General features: G+C 43.4%; 1 protein-coding gene across 1 annotated transcript in view; it reads left to right on the top strand.

The window, feature by feature from the left end:
- TMEM101 (transmembrane protein 101) overlaps nucleotides 1-9,852 on the top strand; it is a 68,371-nt gene extending 58,519 nt beyond the window's left edge. The window contains exon 5 of the mRNA XM_085872277.1: nucleotides 9,755-9,852. Coding sequence (XP_085728403.1) covers nucleotides 9,755-9,848 — 94 coding nt within the window. The 3' untranslated portion in view covers nucleotides 9,849-9,852. The remainder of the gene's footprint in view (nucleotides 1-9,754) is intronic.
- The last annotated feature ends 17,546 nt before the right edge of the window (nucleotides 9,853-27,398 follow it).

Here is a 27,398-nt window from a genome sequence, read left to right as displayed (position 1 = left end):
AAGTGAAGGCCCGCTGGGTCGGTTACTTTGAGAGTCTGTACCATGCTGACCCACGAGCTGTTGAGTTGCATGTTCGGAGTGTTACTACCTGTTGCTGACTGTCCACTCAACTGTGATCCACCTTTGTTTGTGGAACTACAGGCTGTGGTGAACCAGTTGAAAATGGGTAAAGCTCCTGGGATCTGTGGCATCCATACCGAACTTGTCAAGGCTGGTGGAAATTCTGTACTCGTGTCATTGCATGCAGTTCTGTGCTCTGCCTGGAACACAGGCATCATCCCAACTGACTGGAAGAGGGGCCTTGTTGTCCCTCTCGGGAAAGGGAAGGGTGATATCCAGAACTGCAACTGCTACTGAGGGGTGATGCTGCTCTCAGTGTCAGGCAAGGTCTTTGCTCTGGGCACTGTTGATCAAGGCAATGGTGGCGTACACTCTGAAGAATTATCCGAGCAGTCAGGCTTTGTGCCAAAGAGGCTTTACTCAACTTCTTTCACACAGAAGAAAGATTGGAACAACATTCAATGTATTGTTGTGGGCCGGGTGTCGGTGGCGAGAACGACCGTCAGGTGGGGAAGTTTACGCCGTCTCCCACCAGACTCCCCGGAATTTATAGGCTGTCGCTCTGGATAACTCCGAAGCCGGCGGGTCGATTAATCGACCATGAAACGCCAATATCTCGACCGTGTGACAGAGGGTTAATTGTCCAGATCCAAGAAACCTAAGTAACCACGCAGTCTTGGCTACCGGGGATTCACGCCCTCGGAACGTCTGTCCGGACCGGATCACTCTACCAGCTACGGTAGAGTATCAACTTTCACCTACCAACTCCGGCTCGGATGCAGTCGAGCGGGCCTGCCCAGGACATTCCGGCTACGATGTACCGATTACCGGGGATGAAACCCCATCTAAACTCAGACCCGGACCATGCTGGACCAAATAAAGAAAGGATGGAAATGAGCTGGGAACATTTCTAATAATTTATTTTCAGTAAATAAAAGAAAAGAGAAGCAAGACTTAACGCGAATATGCAAGAAGTATTTACAATGGGCAAAAACACTTATGCAGTTCTACTTAAAGATGGGCCCAACACACTCGGACGGACACACACACACACACACACACACACACACACACACACACACACACACACACACACACACACACACACACACACACACACACACACACACACACACACACACACACACACATACACACACACAAAGAAAACCCAAGGTTCTTTATTCGACCCTCCAGCTGATGAGTGAGACGAGATGGTGGTCAGAGTTGGGCTTGTTCCTGGTTGTCACAGGGAGGGCGTGCTCTGTGATGCGGCACCTGACAAAGGTCGTTGGTCCGATCTGTGGGGGACTCGGGGGACTCGGGGGACCATTGACCAGAGTCGCAGGGCCTGGCTGAATGGCAGAGCTGAGCTGTTCAGGGAGCTGAGGCGTAAAACTGTACGTGCACTGAGGGTGGACAAGGAGGCCTTTGTGCGAGGAATCTGTGAGGGTGTAGAGCATCACCTATGGTCAAGTGATTCTTGTCCTGCTTACAGGAGAATTTGTTACATCAACCATCGCATGTGGGGGACTCGGGGCTCGTGGCGGAGTCCGGGTGGCGAATAATCTGGGTCCATGGAGGGGGGCTCAGGGTCGCTCTGTCCTTCCTTGTAGAGGGCCAGCAGAGACACGTTCGCTGCCTCGATGGCCCTCTGCTCAACCCTCGTGACAGCAAAAACCCCTTCGTACAGCAACGTAGACCTCCTGTGACCACTCTTCGTAATTGCCCCTCGTAACCACCCCTTCGTAACAGCAAAAACCCTTAAGAACCCCTCAACTCTCGTGCAACCCACCAACAACGCCTCAGAGTGTGATCTGGAATTTATCGACCTCCCTCAGTGGGGAGGGGCCTTGGACAGCACACCTTGCTGTTCGCCTCTAATTGGCTAGGATCCTACGGGCACAGCCTTCCTGGGCGGGGTTTTGGCGATGCACGGAGAAAGCCGCCCCTCCCCTCCACGTGTGTTTGAGGAAGGTGGATAGTGGTGAAGCCGAGGACTGGGACCGCGTGGCCCCCCTCTCGGCAAGTGAAGGTACGAGCAGCCAACAGTGGTGATGGAGCGTGATGGGCAGGTGGTGACATGTAATAACCAAACTATAAAAAAAATAAACATCACAATGCACTTATTCGACTCTCCCACAAGACAAAAGGAAGGGACCTGTCTCACACGTACTTACCGGCATAACTAACTTTGGGACCTGAATGTTGAGTGCACATGGTTTCCAGATTCGTAACAGTATTGTTCAAACCACAAATCCACTGTAATCAATTTGCCAAAAGTGGGCTCAGTGGTAGATTTCAATGATAGAAATAAATCCATAAATCATCCATTCATGATGTATGCCGATTTTGAAAGTGTTTTCGAAAAGATAGACTTCTCTTCTCCAAATTAAAATCAATCGTACACCAAGCCATACCAAAAGCATACTCCTTGTGGGTTCTGTAATTATCTCAAATCATCCGTTGGAGACCAATATAATAAATTAGAAATGTAGAGTGGAAAATACCCCTCAAGAGTTTGTAAAACGATGAGAAAAAGATTGTATTCAACGAACAGAAGTAATGCAAAGAACTTGTCAAGCAATGAAATTAACACAAGATGAGGAAGAAGAGTTTAAGAACTCAAACATTTGTTATCTTTGTCAAGATTAAATCAGGAAACAACCAAAAGTTAGAGACCATTGTCATCTTACTGGAAAATATAGAGGACCTGGTCATCAAAGTTGTAATCTCAATTTTAAACTCCATACAGTACTTTAATTCTGGTCTCTCTTCACAACAATGCCAACTTTGACACATTTATTCATAAGCGAACTTTGGAAGACACCTGAGGACATATCTGTTATTCCTACCACAGATCAGAAGAACATCTCATTTACAAAATCAATCCCAACAACTCAAAAAACTAATATTAGATTTCTCGATTCAAGCAAATTTATGCGAAATTATTTATCCACGTTAGCATCAAGTCTTGAACCATATCCAAATCTCCCAAATAATTTCCTAAATTAAGAGGAAACAAACCTAAGATGACTTGTATCTTAAGACTGATGTTTTGTTATTAGCCGATGTTTTTGAAGCATTCAGAAATGTCTTTCAGAATACGAATTCGTATGGATTAAACCCTGTTCATTATTATACAGCTTCTAGTCTAGCTTGGAGTGCTATGCTAAAGATGACTAAACAACCTCTCAAATTAATTTCTGATGTAGATATGCTGTTGATGATAGAGAAAGCTAAAGTAGGAGGAATATCACAAGTCTGTTCAAAAAGATATGTTGAAGCAAATAATATCTCTCTGATTATGACGCTTTGAAAGATAGTTCTTATTTGATTTATTCTGATGCTAACACTCTCCATGGATGAATGATCTCTCAAGCTCTACCATATGGAGGCTTCAAATGGGTGCAGGAGAAGAATTATGAACGGATATTAAAAATATCATTATCTTTACCTAAAAAGAATTGGATGAAGCAAAAGTTGGATATTACTTTGAAGTGGATTAAAAATATAATGAGCTCCACAATGCTCACAAAGACTTACCATATGTTCCGAATAAAGAAAAACCAAGAAATCAATGCCTCAGCGTTTATCGATAAGCATTTTTTACTAATATACCGGGGGCCCAGGGGGGTCAGCCTAGCTGGAAAGTTAACCAATTTTCATGTATATAGCAATGGTCCATGTGCATGTCCATATAAGGAAAAGGATGTCTGCCAGGCACATTCTGGTGAGGGTGTGGTCAAAAGGGCCATTAGAAAGGGACCCAAAAATGGAGCTTGATCAGCTTTGTGAGTTAACCTGATGAAACCTAGTTGAAAATGTTGGGCATAGTCCCAAATATCATGTATGACCACTGCCAGACATTTTCAGTGGTGGGGTGCGCCTGCCAGATTACATAACCAGAACCCCAAAATTGAGCTGGATCAGCTCGTGAGTTAACCTGATGAAACCTGCTGGAAAATGTTCGGCATGGTCCCGAATATCATGTATGACCACTGCCAGACATTTTCAATGGTGGGGTGTGCCTGCCAAAAAACCCCGAATGCCCCCACCCCCAAAATTGAGCTCAATCAGCGCCGTGAGTTAACCCGGGGAAATCTACTGGAAAATGTTCGGCATAGTCCCAGATATCATGAATGACCACTGCCAGACATTTTCAGTGGTGGGGTGTGCCCGCCAAAAACCCCCGAATGCCCCCACTCCCAAAATTGAGCTGAATCAGCTCTTAAGTTAACCCGGTAAAACCTACAGGAAGTACGGCAGAGTCCATGGTATCATGAATGGCCACTGCCAGACATTTTCAGAGGTGGGATGTGCCTGCCAGAAACCCCCGAATTCCCCCACCCCCAAAATTGAACTAGATCAGCTTGGAAGTTAACCCGGTGAAACCTACAGGAAATGGTTTGGCATTGTCGTGCACCTCGTGCATTCTTGTGCACCTTCTCGTCTCTGCAAACAATGCACCTCGTGCCGCCACTCTGATCACAGCTCTCCCAGAATGCCAAGCCAACTCCTTCTTCCTCCTAAAAATGTGCAACCTCTCCTGTGCGCTCCCTTTCTTTCGCCTCTCAAAATGCGCCACTATAATCCTCTCAAAATGCGCAAGCTGCCTTCCATCACTCCACTTCTCTGTCTTGTTTTATCCTCCCCTCCGGGGTGTGGCCTGCTCCCTCGAAACATGGGAAGGCAGACTTCTGCCTGCTCGGCTAGTTTCTGACGTCACACCCATCAATCGTCCTTCGGGGACGTGACTGCTTGTTGTCAACCTTTGAAGGTGGGGCTTTCTGCCTGTTTGTTGCGATTTCAGGGACGCGTCCCCACCTTTATTGCCGATCTTGAAATATAAAAACATAGGGAACTCCAAGGGCACTCGGTAGAGCGCATACCTCCGCCACGCAATGCCTGATCCACGAGAACATATCGGGCCCAATACGTTATTGAAATATCATGCTATGTAGTACTATATCGTTTTTGGCCCTATCTCTCAATGGTGAAGAATCACTTATAAAATCAATTAATTCTCGTGTCTGAATCCAGATTCGGATCTTCACTAAAATTAAATCGATTCTTCCTTGTCACACACCCAATATGTCGACCAAGTTTCATTCGAATACGTCTACAACTTTTTGAGATATCATGCTACATATCGTTGTTTACCCTATCTCTCAATGGTGAAGAATCACTTTAAAAATTATAGTCCTTGGATCCGGATCCAGATCTTCACCAAAAAATTAACATAGTTAAAACAGAAAGCATGATTATCCATGCCACATATACACACACACCAACATTATGTGCAATAATTTACCAATTAGAGAGGTTGACAAGTTTACATATCTGGGGTCCATGGTTACCATAACAGGAGGGGGAGATGCAGATGTATTACAACGGATCCAAAAGGTAAGGGGTGCATTCATGAAACAAGGAAATTTGGAAATCAAAGAAGTATAACACCAAAACTAAGCTGAGGATCTTTGACAGCAACATGGAGTCAGTCCTATATTTGAATGTGTATCTTGAGGGGGGGAGGGAAATCACTAAAGAAATAGTTATTCCAAACTGGAGTCTTTCATCTTTAGCAGTGATTAAAAAAAAATATTGAGTATCTTCTGGCCTGTCATGGCTCATGAGAAAAGTTGAAAGGTGGTAACAGGGAGGTAAAACATCATAGAAGAGATAAAAATGAAGAGGTGGAGATGTGTTCCATGTGGGAGGATCAAGGGCACCTGACAGGGAGAGAAGGGTTTGATGCCCAAGGGACCTCGTGACGTATGGTCGAGGAAGAAATGAAAGGAATGAGGGTCGCCTGGAATAAAATCAGAACGTGGGCCGAAGATCAACGGAAGTGGCAAAAGTTCATAAGAAGCCCCATATGCCAAGCAGCATGATTGGATAATAAGCTAGGAATCATATCAGCTCTGTTAATTAATTAAATAAACAAGTAGTGGAATATTAAAACTTTTTTTCCCCCCCAAGTAGTCTGCAAAACTAGACTCAAAGACCATTTGTTATGAAGCCAACAATAACAATGGCAAAACACATACCCATCAGCAATTTCATATTTTATATACGAGTACTTGCACACCATTAAACTTCATCCAGGTTAACATATTTCCATTGGGGGGAATGTTAAGCTGGCTGTCCCATCTGTTCGCAATGGCTTGGGGACTAGAAATTAAAATGTGAAAATCTTGTGCAACTTATATAAAAGTAGGCCATTTTACAATATTTAGCAAAACAATATGATATGGATATTATAATATGGTAATACACTTAAACAATGATCTGAGGCTCATGGTCTTGAAAAAATAAAGATCTTAGCAGCTTGTGTTGAACAAGGACATTAGGAAGCATCAGTGAGATTTTCCAGGAATTACAAAGATACAAGGACAACATGAATTTCCACGAATTACAAGGGTAGGAGGCAATGGAGAAATCCCGTGTTTTGCATGGGATTTATACCTGGAAGCTAAGTGCTCAGATGAAAATGTAAACCAGATCAACATTTGACACAAAGCTACAAACACACAATTCTTTGGTGTATCTTAATCGATTTGTACCATTTTCATGCTTATGGAATTGGGGACTGCATAGTATGTATATTAATGTATATAAACAAAGATTTGGACGAATTCCTTCCTGTTGGTGCTTGTGTAGCCAGAAACCGGTGTGAGCTGTGCTGTTAACAATAATGGAGTTGATTCCCCGGTAATGGGTTGAGATGTGTCATTGGGCGAAACTAATTTTCCTCAAGCTTTTTAATGACATTTTCAGATGGAAAGGCATATCATGTGCTGCCATACCTCATGGTTTGCGCAATAAATTATTTAGCATGCGCACACTAGAGAGACGGTCCCATTCTATAAATTTGAGAGGATTGAGTCAATGGCATATAAGTCCCAATGTATAAATCAAATAAAAGGATAACAGAGCCAGAGGACAAGTGTCAGAAGATGTGAGGAGAATAGGAGTAAAGGAGTCACCAGGAGGTGGACAGATGGAGGGTGGGGAGGTTACAGTGATGGCAAGGGGAGAGGCGAGGCAGCAAAGCTGGGGCTTGGAACACGGCATGGCGCTGCAGACCCAGCAATGGGGAGGTGAGGAGGAGGGGATACGGTCCTACTGTAGGAAAAAGGACGCACCCGCCACATGGACCAGGAGGCACCTGCAGAGTCACGGGGGAGGCAGGGGGTAATGACGGGAGGGGTGGGTAGTGATGGGCAGAAGGAGGAGGGAAAACTGCAGAATGAGGGAGAGGAAAATAAAGAGCAGCATGAACTGGAGGAAGAGCTGGCCAACAAAAGAGGAGATGAGATTGATACCACTCAGGGAAAGACCAAAACACCATAGAACCAACAGAGCACTCAGAAAAATCATAGCGAGGTCAGCTGCCTTGAAGGAAACCAACACCGCCAGTTTTGCAGTAGTATTGTCCATTCAAGAAAAAATGACAGGTAAACATCACCACAAGAAAAACTAGAAGGGCACTCGGTAGATGGCATACCTCCACCACGTAATGCCTGATCCACAAGAACACATCGGGCCCCATACATTTTTGAAATATCATTCTATACAGAACTATATCGTTTTTGGCCCCATCTCTCAATGGTGAAGAATCACTTAAAAAAAATTATCAGATCCGGATCTGGATCCAGATCTTTACCAAAAATGAATCAATTCTTCCTTCTCACACCCAACATGTCCACCAAGTCACAACATCGAAATGCTTTCTACTCGTCCACGAACCAAGCAACTCTACACAATGCTATTCCCGATTAGATTCTTCCATCTTCCCCCATAATCATAACAATACTTTCTTAATCAATAACTTTGTTTCAAATCTAAAATTCTATGAATTTTCTTTACTCTTAACTCAGCAGATAAGTATTGTCGAAAATTCCTTTGATGTAAAACATAATTTCCTTCATCATATTGTTGCGGTTCTGCAAAACTGCATGCCTCTAAGGCAACGGGACCCAACATACAGTGATCCCCAGGCAGTTATTTCGTTAGTGTTCGTGTAGTCAAACCTTCCCTCGTGTCTAATGGGTTAATGGGACGAAGTGCGTTGTATGGGTCTTGCAGTGAGGTCTAATTGTATCTATCTGCCATTCAATCCTGAATTTCATTCCAACCCTTTCCTTTTATCCATGATATAAATCAAAGCAGGCACTGCACCCAGGCGGCCACCTGTGAAAATGTGAGAAACTCTCCACCTACACTGTACAGGACGTGCATGGCGCGCCCTTTCATTTGAATCTGTGCGCTGATTTACAACACGTCTCACCTTACTCAACCTCTGCTCACCAGAAGCACTACTTCGACCACCAACATCTCCCACACACAGGAAAAATCACCCCGCGTCTCCACGCATGTCCGCATCAATGCAATTTGCCACCAAACGAGCATGCTACGTGGCCCAGGGCACTCGAACCGCATGGCGCGGGGATAGGCCAAGCACATTAACAGCACCATCCGCAGCTCGCCGAGGATGCCCCGAAGGGCATGCGGGACCGACACAACCCTTGTCCAGTCGCCAGAACATGGCCCGGGAGTTCGGTGAAAAGGCTCCGGGCTGCGTCACACAGGATGTGCGAATGAGGCTGCTTCTGGCCCCAGGAGCCTGGCAGGGTGGGGCCGGGACCCAATGGAAGGGCACAATTCGGATGACGGCACATCGCTTCGGGTCGTCGCCCCACCCTTTGCCTGGGGCTTATAAAAGGCGGATTGCAAAGCTGTCTGCCTCTCTCTCTCTCTCTCTCTCTCTCTCTCTCTCTCTCTCTCTCTCTCTCTCTCTCTCTCTCTCTCTCTCTGTCTCTCTGTCTCTCTGTCTCTCTGTCTCTCTGTCTCTCTGTCTCTCTGTCTCTCTGTCTCTCTGTCTGTCGCTCTCTCTCTCTCTCTGTCTGTCGCTCTCTCTCTCTCTGTCTGTCGCTCTCTCTCTCTGTCTGTCGCTCTCTCTCTCTCTCTGTCTGTCGCTCTCTCTCTCTCTCTCTGTCTGTCGCTCTCTCTCTCTCTCTCTGTCTGTCGCTCTCTCTCTCTCTCTCTGTCTGTCGCTCTCTCTCTCTCCCTCTCATCTGTCTGCCTCACACTGTCTCCGCCTGTTTGCCGCACCCACTGCTCCGCCTCTCTGCTCCGCCCTCTCTTTGCTGCACCTCGTTGTTTGCCTGTCGCTTCATCTGCACTCGGGGTTGGTATGCGACAGACGTTCCTCTGGACTAGTGCAGAGCACATGTTTCCACGAACCACGGCAAAGTGATCAGGCAAGAGATAACGTGCCGACTCTTAAGGTGGGATTGCTGAAGCGGAGCGTCCCCCAAGTGCATTGGGTTGCGCAGTTGGCCTACCGCACCAGGTATTGAGAGGCTGTTAGTTCTCTTCTGCTCTCCTTCCTTCTGGCTAACTAATCTTCATCGGTCTGTGTGTGTATGTGGTGCCTGTCATAGCTTAAATTAAGATTGTAGAAGATACAACCGGATAAGTCTGCCCTGTGTCTGCTTTTGTAAATTGCTTGCCTTTTGTCGCACCCCACAAATTCCTTGCCTCAAGCTTTTTAATGTACAAAATCTCTGCTGTACAAAATAATAAACCCCATTCACTGTGCCACGTACCTTTCCTCGCTTGATTGTAAATAAATTCTTTATAGAGAAATGTTCCCAACTTGTTTTCGTCTTTTCCTTCATTGATCCAGCATGGTCCGTATCCGAGCCTCGCTGGGACGTTATCCCCCAACGATCTGTTTCCTAGTCGGTACATCCTTGGCAGTTACCCTCGGCTGCATCTGATCCGGTAAGGTGATCCAGTTTGAGCAAGGTGTACCATTTAAGTTTTCCATAAGGTAAAGCTTGAGACATAGCCCATCCACATAAATTATTAGCATCATAATACATTCAGTAAGAACTATCTTTTTGTTAGGGTTAGCTTTGTTAGGAAGATATTTCTTGTTTGATTTAGCATATCTCTTTGAACAGACTTGTGATGTTCCACATTTTTTAGTCTTCTCTATCATCAAAAGCCTTTCCAGATAACCAATGGTTGTTTTGTCATTTTTAACATCGCACCCCAAGCCTATCCTGGGGCTGGCTGTATAATCTATCTTTCAGCCCCTGCATCTTCTATCTGTGACTGGTGGAGCGGTGACTGTGGTCCCCCCCTCCCCCCCCGAGGCAATTTGCCCTTGGCAGCCAGTGGTGCCTGGAAATGGATACCTGTTGGATGGGGAGGTCTGGTTTGGCGACCAGCGGTAGAGAGACCCCTGGCAACCCACATGAGGTCGTGAGAGCCTGGATGTGTGGAGACCTTCCCCGACGGGGCGTACAGCAAAGGAGCTGTTTGACTGTTCGGGACCGAATAGTTGAAGGGGGGAGGGGGGAGGGCAAAGAAGTCTTAAGTCGAGTGACTTTGCTTTGGACTGTGGGTACCACAACCGGAAGAGCCCCATCATTTTTGTTGTGTCGTACCTCCCCTCTGCTCAGTTGAGGATCACACATGTATGTACCATCATTTAAGCCATGGTCTTGCAGGGTTGGAATGAATGATTGATATTGGGTTTATGTATGAATGGGTGAGGAAGGTTCACTAAATCCATATCACTAACCTGTCCCTGAGAGGCAGGCTCGTGGAAATTTGGATAGGCAAATTGGGACGGCTCCGCAGGTCACATTGGGTATTGTGGCATCCACTGATGAACGCAGTCTTGAAAAGGAGGGTTGTACAGACGTCAAAGTTAAAAAAAAAAAAGTATGGTTAAGATTTTGGCCATTATAGTAGGTTTTTGTGTGTTTTCTGACATTTTCTACCGACCCCAGGAGTTAGGAGTGAGGAACCAAGAGTTTTGCAAATATTTGAGCTTTATTTAAGGTGTGCAAAACGTTAAGGTGAATAAGTAAGTTAGCTTCAACCTCGCTTCCCACAGCGCCTTCTCATTTATTTCATGACCTAATTAGGTGTGAGTCGGTAAGTGCTAAGGCCGGAATGGTAATGCCTGCATCGAACGTTGCAGGAGTTCCGGTTCTGGGGAGGGGGCTGTGTTATGATTGTGGGGGTAGATGAACCGATTTAATCATACAGATAGGATTGTATAGTGTAGCATGGTCTGTGGACTGGTAGAAGCACCTTGATGTATATAAGTCAGGGAATCTGTGAGCTTAAGTGTGACGTGTCACCACACGAGGGGTGGTGCGGTGTTAATTAGCTTAGGCAGTAAAAATAAGTTCCCCTGTACGTGATTACCCTCTGTGATTTTCCTTATGTTTTTATATTCCAAGCCAGACTGTAAGCGAGGGACCGAGTCCCTGAAACAATAATAACAGGAGAAGCCCTGCCTTTCCGGGTTTGGATGTGAGGAGGCCACGCCGCGGGGGTGGAGGAGACAGAGGAGAAGAAAGAGAGGAGGATTGAAGGTGCAGTGTGTGCTTGGCGAGGGGGCTTCAGAGAGAGCAGATCGAGCAGGGTGGAGTTCACATCTCGAGCCGATCGAGGAGGTGCTGGCCAGATTTGCGCATATAGAATTTGGAAAGCTGCTACAAGTGAAGCGCCATTCTGCCGCGTGTCCATGTGGATGTGGATGGTGGAGGCGCCTTCCTCCCTGGCTCGACAAGAAACGGTGCCATTTTGCTTGTAAGTGCACAATGCCGGACAAAGTTCCCCAACACCAGATCGATGAGGGCCAGCCCTTAGCCAGGCTGAGTACTAGTTTATTTTTAATAAGGGGGTTTTATTTTTGTTTGTCACCCTTTGTTTGTGCTTGCGTCTGTGTGTGCAAGGCCTCGATCAGAGGAGTTATTTATTAAATTTGTGACATTATTGTCCTTATAATCTTCATTATTGTCCTTATAAATATTTGTTTCATGAAGTGCATTCCCTTCGAAAGAAACCGCATTTCGTGTATTTGTCGTGGGGTTCGCGGATCAAACCCCCTCGTTCTGTCCTTCCGTTCCTCTTTCCGTTCCATTCCAAGAACTCCTTCTCCATCCGCTACTGTCCTCACTGGGCTCTGTCGTCTTCCCCCATACAGCAGTGTTGCCATCCGCCATACCCTTTGAGCGCACGCTGAAATCCATGTCAATGAGTGTGTCTGCCTCCTTGGAATAAGGACCGCTCGACCATCCCGGGAGGTTGGTCGGTGTTAACCGCCTGGCTACCACAAATTTAGGAAGTCTGATTCGAACCCGAGCACCCCTACAACAACTGCTGACTGGAGCGGGATTCGAACCCGACCACCTCCATGACAATAAACTGTAGCTCGAGATTATGTTTCAAGAAATTATGAATCAAGATTTTTTTTTTCCTCAATAAATGAGTCATTATACAGCCAAATATTTTGAAGATTATGATAGTGATGATAGTATTTCTGTTGGAACAGAAGACAGTTATGAGACTGAGAGTTTGTGTTCAAATGATGGTTATTAAAGTAGTTTTAGAGATGACGATGATGAATATGAAAGCACTGATTATAGTGAAGATGAATTTTATTTTAAGTGAAAACGCACTATATAAATATGCTTAATCCAAACAATATACAAAATATTTAACCTCTTGAATTCCCTGACACTCCATATGGTAAATTTGAGAATTTTCTGGCATGTGATAGAGTGGGATTAAACAGTCAAAAGCCAACAAACAATGTATATCTTGTATATTATTTCCGAGTTTGTGGTTTCGTGTCGCGCTATCTTCGACTTTGTTCTGCGCTCGAGTAACGTGATATTCGGCTTACATTATCTCAAAGATCATATGAGGTGCATGGTACAAAAAAAGTAAATAAAATGCTTCTGAAACAGTGAAATCGTATTCCACTTACTGCATTAAAGTAAAGTTACTACTGATACTCTGCATCGGTTCCTTTCTCAAACACACCCACACCAACATGTCGCACAAAGCGCGGGTTATGCTCGTTTTGAAATTATCTTCCAATTAATGATGATAAAAAATATAAAAAGGAACATAACTATTTCAAAATTACACCAAAAATGGTGTAATGTACACTTTACAAGATTAATAAGAAAAGTGAATGTCAAGTATGAGGGTGATAATACACCTTTTCTTACAACAGAAGCGATTGATAAAATTAGGGTCATGTTTCAAGGATTAATGATGTATATAGGGTGTCGCAAAAAAATATACAACTTTTCATCTGCAAGGAGGATGGTCATAACATATATGTTTTTTTAAAGAAATATGGCTGGATAGAAAGCTGAACGGTTGAAGTTTATTGTACCAATCTCAAAATTGCCACCAAAATTTAAATTTTGGTCGTGAATCGTCGTTTTCTTTTAGACCACATGTTCGACATAGGCTCCACGTTGTCCAATCACTGCCTGCAAATGCATTGTCATGTTCTCCATCACTTTGGGAAACGTTTCCTGAGGAATGTTCTGGATTTCTTGGTGGATGTTTTCCTTCAGCTGATCAAGAGTCTGAGGCCTAGGGTTTCCATAGATCCTCTCCTTGAGATACCCCCACAAGAAGTCTGGAGGAGTAAGGTAAGGGGAATACGGTGGCCACTCAACGTCTTCGTAGAGGGAGATAAAGCGGCCCTCAAAATGTTGGTTGAGAAAACTCCTTGTTTCCCTGGCTGTATGGGGCGGTGCCCCATCCTGCTGGAACCACTGGGTTCTCATCTGGATCAGGTTGTTTCTCCTACGGGCCTGAGTACGTAGCTCAGGAAGATAGAATTCCTGAATCATTTCACGATAGTTCCTCTGGTTTACCGTGCAAGTGCGTCCCTGGTCATCTTCAAAGAAGTATGGACCAATTATCCCATACGGGTCATTCCATGTCAAATCATCAAAGAATCTGCCGTCATCTCTCAGATTTTTGTAAAACTTTGGGAACCAATTGGGACCCATGAAAAACGGCAAGAACTTAAATATTTTTGCTAGCATCCTCTTAATTAGTGAGATACAGACTAACGAACTTTGGACTAATTAGCATGACGTCGCGAATTCAAATGGCCATATCTCTAAAAGTATAACACCTAGAGAGCTGGTTTTGGTGTCATTTTAAAGGTATTTTCATGCCCTATGAATTTCTCTGGGCAACATTTTCCTACCTCCAACCACAAAAAAGTTATCACAAAATATAAACTTCAATCGTGAATCCCCAAAAAATGTATCCTTCAAATTTCCTCAAATTCATCCCAGAGGTATCTTATGATGTCAAGAAGCTTCCACATAAGTTTTGTGTTGGGCACTCCAATAGTTTCTGAGATATGAGCAATAATGTACATGTACGTATGGCATATAGGTTCGAAAATCAGCATTTGTAATGTATTATAGAATCAATAAGTGAGTTCAAGTACACAGTGTTCACTAACCTGACTTAGGCTTTCAATTTCCTCTTCAATGCAGCAACAGCAGCACTTGTTTCTTCCCCTCAGGCCCAGTTGAAAATGAAAGTATATGATACTTCAAAGCAATTGATGGTCGTTCCCTGTGTTCCCTGTCATGGCTAGGTTAGAATGATTGTATAATACATTACAAATGCTGATTTTCGAACCTATATGCCATACGTACGTGTACATTATTGCTCATATCTCAGAAACTATTGGAGTGCCCATCACAAAACTTATGTGGAAGCTTCTTGACATCATAAGGTACCTCTGGGATGAATTTGAGGAAATTTGAAGGATACATTTTTTGGGGATTCAGGATTGAAGTTTATATTTTGTGATAACTTTTTTGTGGTTGGAGGTAGGAAAATGTTGCCCAGACAAATTCATAGGGCATGAAAATACCTTTAAAATTACACCAAAACCAGCTCTCTGGGTGTTATACTTTTAGAGATATGGCCATTTGAATTTGCGACGTCTTGCTTATTAGTTCAAAGTTCGTTAGTCTGTATCTCACTAATTAAGAGGCTGTTAGCAAAAATATTTGAGTTCTTGCCGTTTTTCATGGGTCCCAATTGGTTCCCAAAGTTTTACAAAAATCTGAGAGATGATGGCAGATTCTTTGATGATTTGACATGGAATGACCCATACCAACCAACCACCACCCACATGGTGACTTTGAGAACAGATTGAGGCACCAGTTCAGTTGATGCATTACCAGGATTTTCAGTTCCCCAGTACCGAAAGTTTTGCTTGTTTACCTCCCCGGACAAGTGAGCATGGCATTCGGCTGTCATGTGAAGTTTTTTGAGGAAGTCTGCATCTTCCTCCAACTTTCCTGAGAACCAATTTGCAAAGTGTAGTCGTTTGCGTTTCTGTTGATTAGTAAGCACCGTTTCCGCTTGATTTTTGTTTGGAAAGGCATGAATGTCTTGGCGAAGGATCCTCTGAACGGTGCTCTTATGAATGTTTGTCTCGGCAGAAAGTCGTCGAATCGATTTTTTTTAAACTCTGAACGACCGCCTGTCTCACCATTTCCACATTTTCTTCACTACGACCTGTCCCCTTCTGACCACTGTGACCCTTGTGAAGGTCACAGATGGTTCCCACATTGGTAAACTTTGCGATGGTGCACTTTATTGTCCGAAAGTTTGGTGCATGGCGCAAGTGGATACCGAAATGTCTCGAGTAAAGACGTTGCACCTGTTCAACAATTTTCGTCCGTTGTTGTACGGTCAGTCTTGGCATTTTTCTGGCGCTTGCTTGGTATCAAAATAAACTTCAGGGTCTCTGCAACAAGAAATGAAGCATTAGTGACAATATTACTGCTTTTTTAGGATCAAACGAAGCATTTTAAAAGTTGTATATTTTTTTGGGACACCCTACCTTTTTTATATATGTATGTATGTATGTATATATATATATATATATATATATATATATATATATATATATATATATATATTTGTATACCTTGTTGAGGCTTGAACGAGAGGTAACACACAACACACAGCAAGGGGGACATGAGACAAAAGGAGTGGGAGTGGGAAGGGCAAAACAGTGGGGAACAGAGACTTTAGGAGATCTGTGGAAGGGAGAGGGGTGGGGTGGGGAACATGGGGTATGCAAGATCAACAAATCAATCAACAAACCAACTTGAATCGAGCTGATAGTTTCTTGTGTAGACTTACATTCACCAATTCTGGGAATAACACAAACACTTCACTCGTAAATTATTTCTTCTCCAAAATGTTTGATAGTGTTCGTTTGTTTATTGGAAAACAAGAAGTTGAAGCGGTTGATTATATTTCTGCTACATCTAAAATGATGAAATTTACACTATATATGTTTTGTGATAGAATGGGTAAGGTGGCTGTCGAAGGTTTTATTCCTGATATGGCAAGAGAAACAAACGCAGACCCTGGTTATAGTCAAAGAAAGGCAATGTATAATGATAATACAAAAGCAAAAAATAGTTTTACTGTGGCAGTTCCCCTTTAAGGTATATTTGGATTTTGTGATTATGATAAAGTTCTGTATGGACTTAAAATTAGATTTCAACTACAAAGATAATGAAAATAGATTGCTTTTTGGCATTGCTAATGCTTTTGATGCTCAGAATAAATTTCTAATTGATGAAATTGGGTGGTATATAAGTGAATATAGTCCTAATCTTAAAACAGAAGAGATGTTGAATAGAAGACTTAACTCAAAGAAACCACTAAATGTATCATACCTTAAAAGAAGAGGTCAACATGTTAAAGTTAACCAAACCACTTACATATGGAATTTGGCTGTTCTCGAAGAAAAGCCACAATACCTACGGTTCATTTTTAAGAAACCAGATGGAGATACTGCTACTGATAAGAATAATGTGTTGAGTGATGATGCTTAGGTGAAACAACTTTGGGTTTCTCTGGTTGGAACATTTTATCCATGAGATAGATTGGAAATTGAATAGGGAAAAAATGATTATGCTGAAGCATACAAGTCTAACCAAAAGGTGTGTGAAAGCAATGGAAATAAAGAATGCATTTTTGATATGGTAGCATTTAAAAAAAATTATGCAATCTCCGCGATTGACCTGAGCGCTCGAAAGGAAACTCCAAAGTGTAATATAGTGGATACTTCTCTATACATTGAAAGAGGAGAGAGTGAAGAAGTTGATTCATATTGTTTACTTTTGGAAGAAACCGATTACAGATTAAGACAGATAATGGTATTATGAGATGAGTCTCACATAATTTTTTGATAAATAAATGAGTCGTAAAGTGCCAACTGGGGTATATGTTAATCAAATCAATCTGAATAAACTATCATCTTGTATTCAAAATCAAAAGCCTTGTATGATTAACATGTGTATTATAGCTCGTTCCAAGGAAAGCAAAATATTTTGCACAAGAATACTTATTCATAAAAAAAACTTTTATTTGCCTTAAACAAACATTTTTAACAACACATTAGATTGTTCTGAATCAGGTTTTTGTTTAAAATCACGATTTCAATGCAAAAACGGGAGATTTTCATCAAATGGTGTGTATTTTAACTATTTCTAAGCAAAGCAAAATATTTTACACAAGAAACCTTATTCATGCAAAACCGGCCTTATTTACCGAAAACAAGCATTTTTAACAACACATTATCTTTGTCTGAGAGTTTTGTTGTTGAATATCATTATTCTAATGCAAAAACACATGCTTTTCATCAATAGTGTGTATTTTAAGTTGTCCTGAGGAAAACATTACATTTTATAGAAGAAATCTTATTCATGCAAAAATGGACTTATTTGCTGAAAACAAGCATTTTTTAGCAACACATTAGGTTGTTGACCTCAATTTTCGTTCCAAATCATAATTCTCTTGCAGAAACACGTTTTTTTTCATGAAATTGTGTATTTTAGCTTGTTAAAAGCAAAGCAATACATTTCACACAAGAAACCTTATTCATGCAAAAAATGGTCATATTTGCCAAAAACAAGCATTTTAAAGAACACTGACTGATTGTTCTGGTTGTTCTGACTCCGTTTTTAGTTCTACATCATGATTCTTTTGCGGAAATGCATATTTTTTCATCAAATAATGTGTATTTTGGCTTATTCTGGGGAAAACAAAATATTTTACACAAGAAATCTAATTCCCGCAAAAATGGTTGAATTTGCCTAAAACGAGCGTATTTGATAACAAATTGCTTTGTTCTGACTCCGTTTTTAGTTCTAAATCAGATTTTATTCCAGAAATTCATGTTTTTCATGAAATTTGTATTTTAGCTTGTTATAGGCAATAAATACATTTTACACAAGAAACCTAATTCATGATAAAACGGTCTTATTTGCCCAAAATAAACATTAAAGAACACATTAGGTTGACTACTGTTTTTTTTTTTTTTTTTGCAAATCATGATTATAATGCAGAAATGTGTATTTTTCATCAAATATTGTGTATTTTCGCTTGTTGTAAGCAAAAAAAAATTCATACAAGAAACCTTTTTCATGCAAAAATGGTCTTATTTGCCTAAAAGAAGCATTTTTAACAACACATTATCTTGGTCTGACCCATGTTTTTGTTGTGCATCATTATTCCAATGTAAAAACCCATGTTTTTCATTTAATTCATTATTTTAGGTTGTTATAAGCAAAACAATACATGTCATGTAAAAATGGTCTTATTTGCCCAACACAAGTGTTTTCAACCCTCGAGCTTGTTCTGAACCCGTTTTTTGTTCCAAGTCTATATTCAAATGCAGAAATGTGTTTTCCATCAAATATTGGTTATTTTACCATGTACAAAGAAAAGGAACACATTTTACTCAAGAAACCTTATTCATACAAAGCAGTCTTATATGCCCACCCCACCCCAAAACAGGAACCCTGGATCTGAGGGTCCTGAATTTGAGCCTTTTGGCTGCTGAATAAACACTAGATGGGGTTTACTCAGCCTGTCACCCTTCTGAGGTTGGCGAAATGAGTACCAGTGTACTGGTAGAGGGGCACAGCATCAGCAGCACAGCCGTCCTTTCAAGGAATGAGTGTTTTTTTTTTGCAATCGTGAGTATGCCTACCGCAAGTGTTTTAAACACATCATCTTGTTCTGAACCGGTTTTTTTTTCCAACTCACTCTTGTACTGCAGAAACGTGTTTTTCATCAAATGGTCTGTATTTCAGCTTGCACTAAGCCAAACAAAACATTTTCCTCAAGAAACCTCATTCATGAAACAAAGGTTTTATTTGCCAATACAACCGTTTTTAACAACACTACAGCTTGGTCTGAGCCCAATTTTTTTTTCCAAATCACAATTCTATTGTGACAACTCATGCTTTTCAACAAATAGTGTGTCCTCCAGCTTGGACTCAGCAAAACAACATTTTACAAAAGGAAGCTTGTTCATGCAAAAGCAGTCTCTTTTGTTCTTGCATATGGCAGCTTGGCTGCCAGGGAAGCTATCATTCCTTGAAAGGACGGCTGTGCTGCTGATGCTGTGCCCCTCTACCAGTACACTGGTACTCATTTCGCCAACCTCAGAAGGGTGACAGGCTGAGTAAACCCCACCTAGTGTTTATTCAGCAGCCAAAAGGCTCAAATTCAGGACCCTCAGACCCAGAGCCAGCCTGCTTAACTATTAAGCCAACAACACAGTTAAAAACAGTCTTATTTGCTCAAATGAAACGTTTTTGAAACAAAACCTTGTTCTGAGAACCAATCCATCCAAAATCTATTGGGACCATACTGTGTACAAAGTAGTGGTGCAGCCAAAGCAGTCTCCTGGGCTATTGGGCACAATCCAGGATGGGTCCCTACTCTGACAAAGGATACTCAAATGGCTCAATCATTCCAGCAAGCTCTCGTACACACTCTCTTTGCCGACCTCGGAAGGATGACAGGCTGAGTCAACCGCCAAGCAGGATTTGAACTCGGGACCCTCAGATCCCAAGCTCACCACGCTGACCATTAAGCCAACATGAGGCATCCTGAGAACCACATACACGCTTTTTATTCCGATTCAATATTCTAACGCAAAAACGTGTTTCAAAAAAAGAGTGTGTCCTCTAACTTTTACTGTACAAAGCAAAACAACACATTACACGAGGATCTTTATTCATGCAAAAAGTTTTAGTCATTCAAAAGAAGCGTTTTTGAAACAAAAGCCTGTTGTGAGAACTGCTTACACGCTTTTTGTTCCTAATCACGTTTCTGATGCAGAAATGTGTGCGTTCCAACAAATAGTGTCCTCTAGCGTATACTAAGCAAAACAACACATTACGAAAAATACAGTCTCATTTGCTCAGTGGAAGCATTATTTTAATAAAAGTCTGTTCTGAGACCTGCTCACATGCTTTTTTTTCTTAATCACTATTCTAACGCAGAAATGTATGCATTTTAAACTGCTTGAGTTCATCTGAGCACACCAAGCTGACAAAGATATATGATAGGTGAATGACCGCAATAAGTCTGTGTTCTTGTAGAAAAGGTCAATGTTCAACAGCAATGTAACATTTTTCGATGACTCCCTGGGGACCATCTATTTGTTATCTGTGCAAATATGGTACATATTTTAAAATCACGACAGCAACCATCCCCCTCTGCTCCCTTCCCTTTTTTCCACCACCACACACCCCACTCCTCTATCTGTATTGAGTAGGAAGTGGAACTCCGGATCTCCAGGAATTAAATACCACACTGCTACAGCATCCTCTAAAGATTGGGTGAAATCTAAATATTTGTTTAAGTAACAGCAAAATACTTGTTTTTACCTCTACCACCTCAGGTGGACGGAGGTTATATTTTCACTCCTGTCTGTTTGTTTGTTTGGTTGTCTGTCCGTGAGTAGGATATCTCAAAGATTTATAGACAGATTTGGATGAAATTTGTTGGATACGTTGGGTGTATGACAAGGACGAATTGATGAGATTTTGGTGAAGATCCGGATCCGGATGCAAGAATTTTTCTGAATAATTCTTCACCATTGAGAGATCGTACCAAAAATGATATAGAGCACGATATCTCAAAAAGTTACGGACAGATTCGGACGAAATTTGGTGGACAGATTGGGTGCGTAACGGGAACAAATTGATTCAATTTTGGTGAAGATCTGGATCCGGATAGAATAATTTTTTCAAAAATAAATTTAAGTGATCCTTCACCATTGAGAGATGTGGTCATAAACGATATATAGCATGGTATTTCAAAACGTTGTGAATGGATGATGACAAAACGTGGTGGATGAGTTGGGTAGGTGACAAGAATCAGCCGATGAGATATTCAGATCCGGCTTTATCACTGGGATAAAAAATGTAAACTGCTCAGCCTGGTGAAAGTATGCACTCTACCAAGTAACGCTCTAGTTTTATTATTAAATACGAAAGCGGGGCTCATGGAAGAGCGAGATGCCATTAGTTGGGAGTTTATTTAGCCTCGCCCTATAGGAGAGGAGGAACCTTATCCCTGTTGTGGGGTTTGTTTCTTCAATTTGTGCGCCCAATTTTTAATGGTACCTCGGAGTTTCGTAGAGCCCAAGGACTAGGAGTACTAAACCATCATTATGGGGTTTTTTTTTCTTCCTTTTCTGCCAATTTCCAGGCTCTATCTCGAATCCGGTTGGGACTTTCGGAATAAAATTTTACATCAATAATGGGAATAAAATGTATGTGGACTTGACATACTTTTTATGGTCATGACCTAATTATAGACATTTTAAAACTAAAACTCCACCAAGGTTTGTCGGATCGGAACGAAATTTCCTTCTCAAGGCAGCCGATAGCAAGATGCATTTACACTTCATTTACATCATACCCCTCCGGGTTAAACGTCAAGATCAAATGGCAAACTGAAAAAAAAACACGTTTTTCATGTCATCGCTCAATTTTCCAATTCGGAATCTCAGATCTCTTCGCCTTCCAAGATGTTCTTGCATCATAATGAACCTTTACCTCCACTATCACAGTGTACTTCCACTGAAGTTGTGCAGCTGATATTTGATTAGTGTCCTTGACCTACTTTTTAGCTCACCTGGAACGTAGTTCCAAGGAGCTTATTATGGGATGGCGCATCGTCCACCCGTCAGTCCAGCAGTCCGTCTGTCTGTCTGTCCACAAATACGTGTAACTTCTTCTCGGCTCTATGAAACACACTCTGCTTGTCTCTGTAACACAAACACACTCGGCTCTCTGAAACTACACACACGATTTTGATGAAACTTGACTGCAAGCTTCATCACCCAGTCTTCACCAAAATTTGTTTCTTGGCATTAAAAGAAAAAAAACTTCAGGCCCTAAGGTGGTCTACGAGGGGTTGCCCCCCCCAAAAAACGGTGTTTTCTTTCTTCTCAGAAACTACACATGCAATTCCAATGGGGGTCGAGGGAGGGAGTTTACAGGGAGGGAGTTTAGTTGCCCCCACCCCCCAAAAGAGGTATTTGCTTTCTTCTCCGAAACCATACACAACATTTCGATGAAACTTCACCACAACCTTCATCACCCCTGATGTACAAAAGTTTGTTCATGGCATTAGAAAAAGCGGCATCGAAGGGGCTCTATGGAGTGGGGGGGGGGGATGCCCCTCAAAGTAGGTATTTGCTTTCATCTCAGAAACTAGGCAAACAATTTTGATGAAACTTCACCACAACCTTTATCACCCATGCTGCACCAAAGTTTGTTCACGGCATTTTTTTAAAAATCCATAGGTATTTAGTTTCTTCTCCATTACATGCTGTATTTTGTGGGTCATTCACACCTATCAGTTGTTCCCTGGTTTTCTTATCCAGCCGCGACCAGGTGAACGTCCGTGGGTATTGCCCCTATTTTTGGGATTGTGATCTCATAATCAAAAAACACATTTTTGATCATAACTTAAATAATTTTCTCGTATTTTCATGGTGTTGAGTTTTATGGATAAATTATAAGTGGGGATACATTTTCTTAATTTACACTCGATCACGAAATGTTGAAGCTCAACATTTCAACAACAACAGCTCAACAACACCATTTACACTGGTGTTGGCTTAATGGTTAGGGTGGTGAGCTTGGGATCCTAGGGTCCTGAGTTCAAATCCCACTCGGCTGTTGAATTAATACCAGGTGGGGTTGACTCTGCCTGTCATCCTTCTGAGGTCGGCAAAATGAGTGCCAGCTTGCTGGTATTCTGTGTCGGAGTGGTGACCCGTCCAGGATTGTGCCCAACAGCCAAGGAGACTGCTTAGGCAGCACCAACACTGCACAGAGTATGGTCCCAATGGATGGATCACATCTGGCTCTCCTGGATTCTGTGGAATCAAAAGCTCTAAAAATTATTAAAATCTCCCATGATGAGGATGAAGCACAAGTTCTGTTGTTCTAACCTTACAGGCAGGTCGTTGGTCTCTCTGTTTTCTACCGTCTGTTCTTTGCCACACACACACATTACTCCCTCTGCTCTCTCCGTCCTCTGACCCTCCCCAGAAACTTTAAGATGTGTGTGTTCTTCCAATATCCCCCTTTGAGTTAAAATTTGAAAATCCAGGCTGATTGCACACCTCAACTCTCTTATTCGTCACTTCTTCCTTCTTTTGAATCCCCATCCAAAGGTTGTTCTTTCTTACTCCACAGCTTCAAGTAAGCAGTGTGCCATCCCTTGTCATCCCCAATTCTGTTCCTTGATCTTTGTTACCATTATAAACCTTTCCTTAGGTTTATGGGGGTAATACTCAGTCTCGCAATCCTATTATTGCTCAGCTTGGTGCTTCCTCCGTTTCCTCTTTTCCTATTCGTTCATTCCCTTGATGTTTGTCCCACAGTCAGTTCCACCTTGCTCTTCCATGAACCTCACTCCTGTAAAGATTTTTATTTTTAGTAATAAACATGTTAAATACATTCAGTATAAAATACACTGGAAGCACCCGCTCCCAACAAGAGCAGCCAGGGGTAGTGGGTGGGGGGGGGGGGTCATGTTATTATCGCCATGATTATTAATACCATCGCAAAGTCCCCACCCCATGGGCGATCTTGTTCTAAGCATGCAACGCGTTGGTCTGGCACATCCCTTTACTTGGGGTGGTGTATAGACAACAGACTGCTGCCTAGATCGCTCGGAAAAATAAAAATAACCCAGGTTACATCCATGAAGCAAAAACATGCGTACTGCTTATGTGCACAAATAATAACGAACCGCATGGAGGCCACCATAACCTACGTCACCACATGTCACATGTACATAACCTACGTCACCGCATGGAGGCCACCATAACCTACATCACCGCATGGAGGCCACCATAACCTACATCACCGCATGGAGGCCACCATAACCTACATCACCGCACGGAGGCCACCATAACCTACATCACCGCATGGAGGCCACCATAACCTACATCACCACATGGAGGCCACCATAACCTACATCACCGCATGGAGGCCACCATAACCTACATCACCGCATGGAGGCCACCATAACCTACATCACCGCATGGAGGCCACCATAACCTACGTCACCGCATGGAGGCCACCATAACCTACGTCACCACGCGGAGGCCACCATAACCTACGTCACCACGCGGAGGCCACCATAACCTACGTCACCACGCGGAGGCCACCATAACCTACGTCACCACGCGGAGGCCACCATAACCTACGTCACCACGCGGAGGCCACCATAACCTACGTCACCACGCGGAGGCCACCATAACCTACGTCACCACGCGGAGGCCACCATAACCTACGTCACCACGCGGAGGCCACCATAACCTACGTCACCACGCGGAGGCCACCATAACCTACGTCACCACGCGGAGGCCACCATAACCTACGTCACCACGCGGAGGCCACCATAACCTACGTCACCACGCGGAGGCCACCATAACCTACGTCACCACGCGGAGGCCACCATAACCTACGTCACCACGCGGAGGCCACCATAACCTACGTCACCACGCGGAGGCCACCATAACCTACGTCACCACGCGGAGGCCACCATAACCTACGTCACCACGCGGAGGCCACCATAACCTACGTCACCACGCGGAGGCCACCATAACCTACGTCACCACGCGGAGGCCACCATAACCTACGTCACCACGCGGAGGCCACCATAACCTACGTCACCACGCGGAGGCCACCATAACCTACGTCACCACGCGGAGGCCACCATAACCTACGTCACCACGCGGAGGCCACCATAACCTACGTCACCACGCGGAGGCCACCATAACCTACGTCACCACGCGGAGGCCACCATAACCTACGTCACCACGCGGAGGCCACCATAACCTACGTCACCACGCGGAGGCCACCATAACCTACGTCACCACGCGGAGGCCACCATAACCTACGTCACCACGCGGAGGCCACCATAACCTACGTCACCACGCGGAGGCCACCATAACCTACGTCACCACGCGGAGGCCACCATAACCTACGTCACCACGCGGAGGCCACCATAACCTACGTCACCACGCGGAGGCCACCATAACCTACGTCACCACGCGGAGGCCACCATAACCTACGTCACCACGCGGAGGCCACCATAACCTACGTCACCACGCGGAGGCCACCATAACCTACGTCACCATGTGGAGGCCACACTAACCTACATCACCACATGGCACTTTCTTAAACTTTAGCACTTGTTACATGACCATTTGATATGGCACATATTGAGTGCACATCGAAAATTTTCAAAGTATAGTTTGGATACATATATACGTCAGAAATGTAGAGAGATGCAGTTACAAATTTCCCCCGAGAAGAATTAGCTCGCAACCAGGGCTGCTGAGAGCCAGAATGGGCCCTGGAGAAATCCAAAGTGTAGGGCCCCCTTCAAATGTTCTTTTTTAAACAACCTATGGGGAGGTTTCGGTATTTTCATCGTATGAAACGCATGCCATGTTTAAGGGAAGTTGGGGTGTTTTTCACTTATCCCTCCATGCAGATTAGTTTAACACACTTCATGCGGATGTGATGTGGCCAACACTCCTGGCTGTGTTCATTTCTGTCATTACATCATTACCATGATTGTGATTATGTAAATTGTTCCCACAGTCGTTTATTTTATGAGGGAGGGTGTCACTGTCCGTGGCAATGGCATGCGGGATAATCACCCTGAGTGACTTGGAGGGAAACGTAAAATAAAGTTGCCCCCAGTGTTTTATCATTACAAACACTCATTATATGAAACAAAAAGTTGAAAGAATAATTACGGGCCCCTATTAGATCCGGGCCTCAGGGTAGTTATCCCGCCTGCCCCTTACCCCCCCCCCGGCACCCCGCCTCTCGGCTCCAGCTTGCATCATGTCCTTCTCAAGAGTGTGCAGGGTAAGGATTCTATGAATGCCAAATGTGGAGTCAACCAAAACAGGCCAGGATTGTGGAAGGGGGGTGGTGGTGGGTGTAAGGGTGGGTGGCCAGAACCATTCCGAAAGCAATGCATTTCCCATCCCTCAAATGAACTGAAACAAGTATTAAAACAATCTCAAAACATCGATGGATTCAATCCATACTAAAATAACAAAATATATTCAACATTAAGCATATTAAAGCATATTAAACATAAATTAAGCATATTAAATAATGGCTTGATTTCCAATCATCAATTTGGTTTCAGACCAGGTCACTCTACCCTGGATATGCTGCTTCTGCTCTCCCATCAATGGATGGAGGTACTCAATGCCAGACAGGAAATCCGAGCCGTATCCCTGGACATATCACGTGCTTTTGACACAGTCTGGCACCCTGCCCTACTCACCAAACTCTCTTCCCATGGTATTCAAGGCAATCTCCACTCATGGCTCGCAGACTTCCTCTCCTGTCGCAGTCAACGTGTGGCCCTAAATGGAGTTCTTTCATCCTCTCTTCCTGTGCAGGCTGGAGTTCCTCAAGGTAGCGTTCTGGGCCCTGTTCTTTTTCTGGTTTTCATCAATGATCTCTCGGACTCTCTGGAAAATCCTCTATTTCTCTTTGCCGACGACTCCACCCTCTGCCGTACCATCTGTCATCCCTCAGACCGGCAAGCAGCAGCTTCTTCACTCACTGCAGATCTGGATAAAATCACAAACTGGTCCAACACGTGGAACATGACTTTCAATCCAGACAAATCTCACACTCTCACTATGTCTCTTCGAAAGGACCGTTTACAAAACCCCCCCATCCACTTTCTCAACAATCCTCTGGAAGAAGTCTTTTCTTTCAAGCTTCTGGGTCTCACTATCTGCCATGACCTTTCCTGGGAAAGTCACATTTCCAACCTTGCCTCAAAAGCCAGTCGCCGACTGGGAATCCTCCGTCGTGCTAAGTCCTTCCTCGGCCCTCTTGAGCTCCTGACCACTTACAAAGCTTTTGTCCGTAGCCTGATGGAGTACTGCTCTCCCCTCTGGGCTGGTGCTCCTGCCTCCCACCTTTCTCGGCTTCACGCTGTCGAAACCAGGGCATTTAAGATCATCGGCATCTCCCGCAATGAAGCTGAGTCTTTGGGCCTCTCACTCAATTGTTGTTTTTATTGATATTTCATCCCTCTATTTTTTTTACATTTTTTAAAAATGTTTTTTT

Source organism: Eptatretus burgeri, chromosome 3 (genome assembly GCF_056783735.1).
Source record: "Eptatretus burgeri isolate ZD-2024b chromosome 3, Ebu_testis_v1, whole genome shotgun sequence".
Classification (NCBI taxonomy): domain Eukaryota; kingdom Metazoa; phylum Chordata; class Myxini; order Myxiniformes; family Myxinidae; genus Eptatretus; species Eptatretus burgeri.
This window is presented reverse-complemented; position numbering and strand designations above follow the sequence as displayed.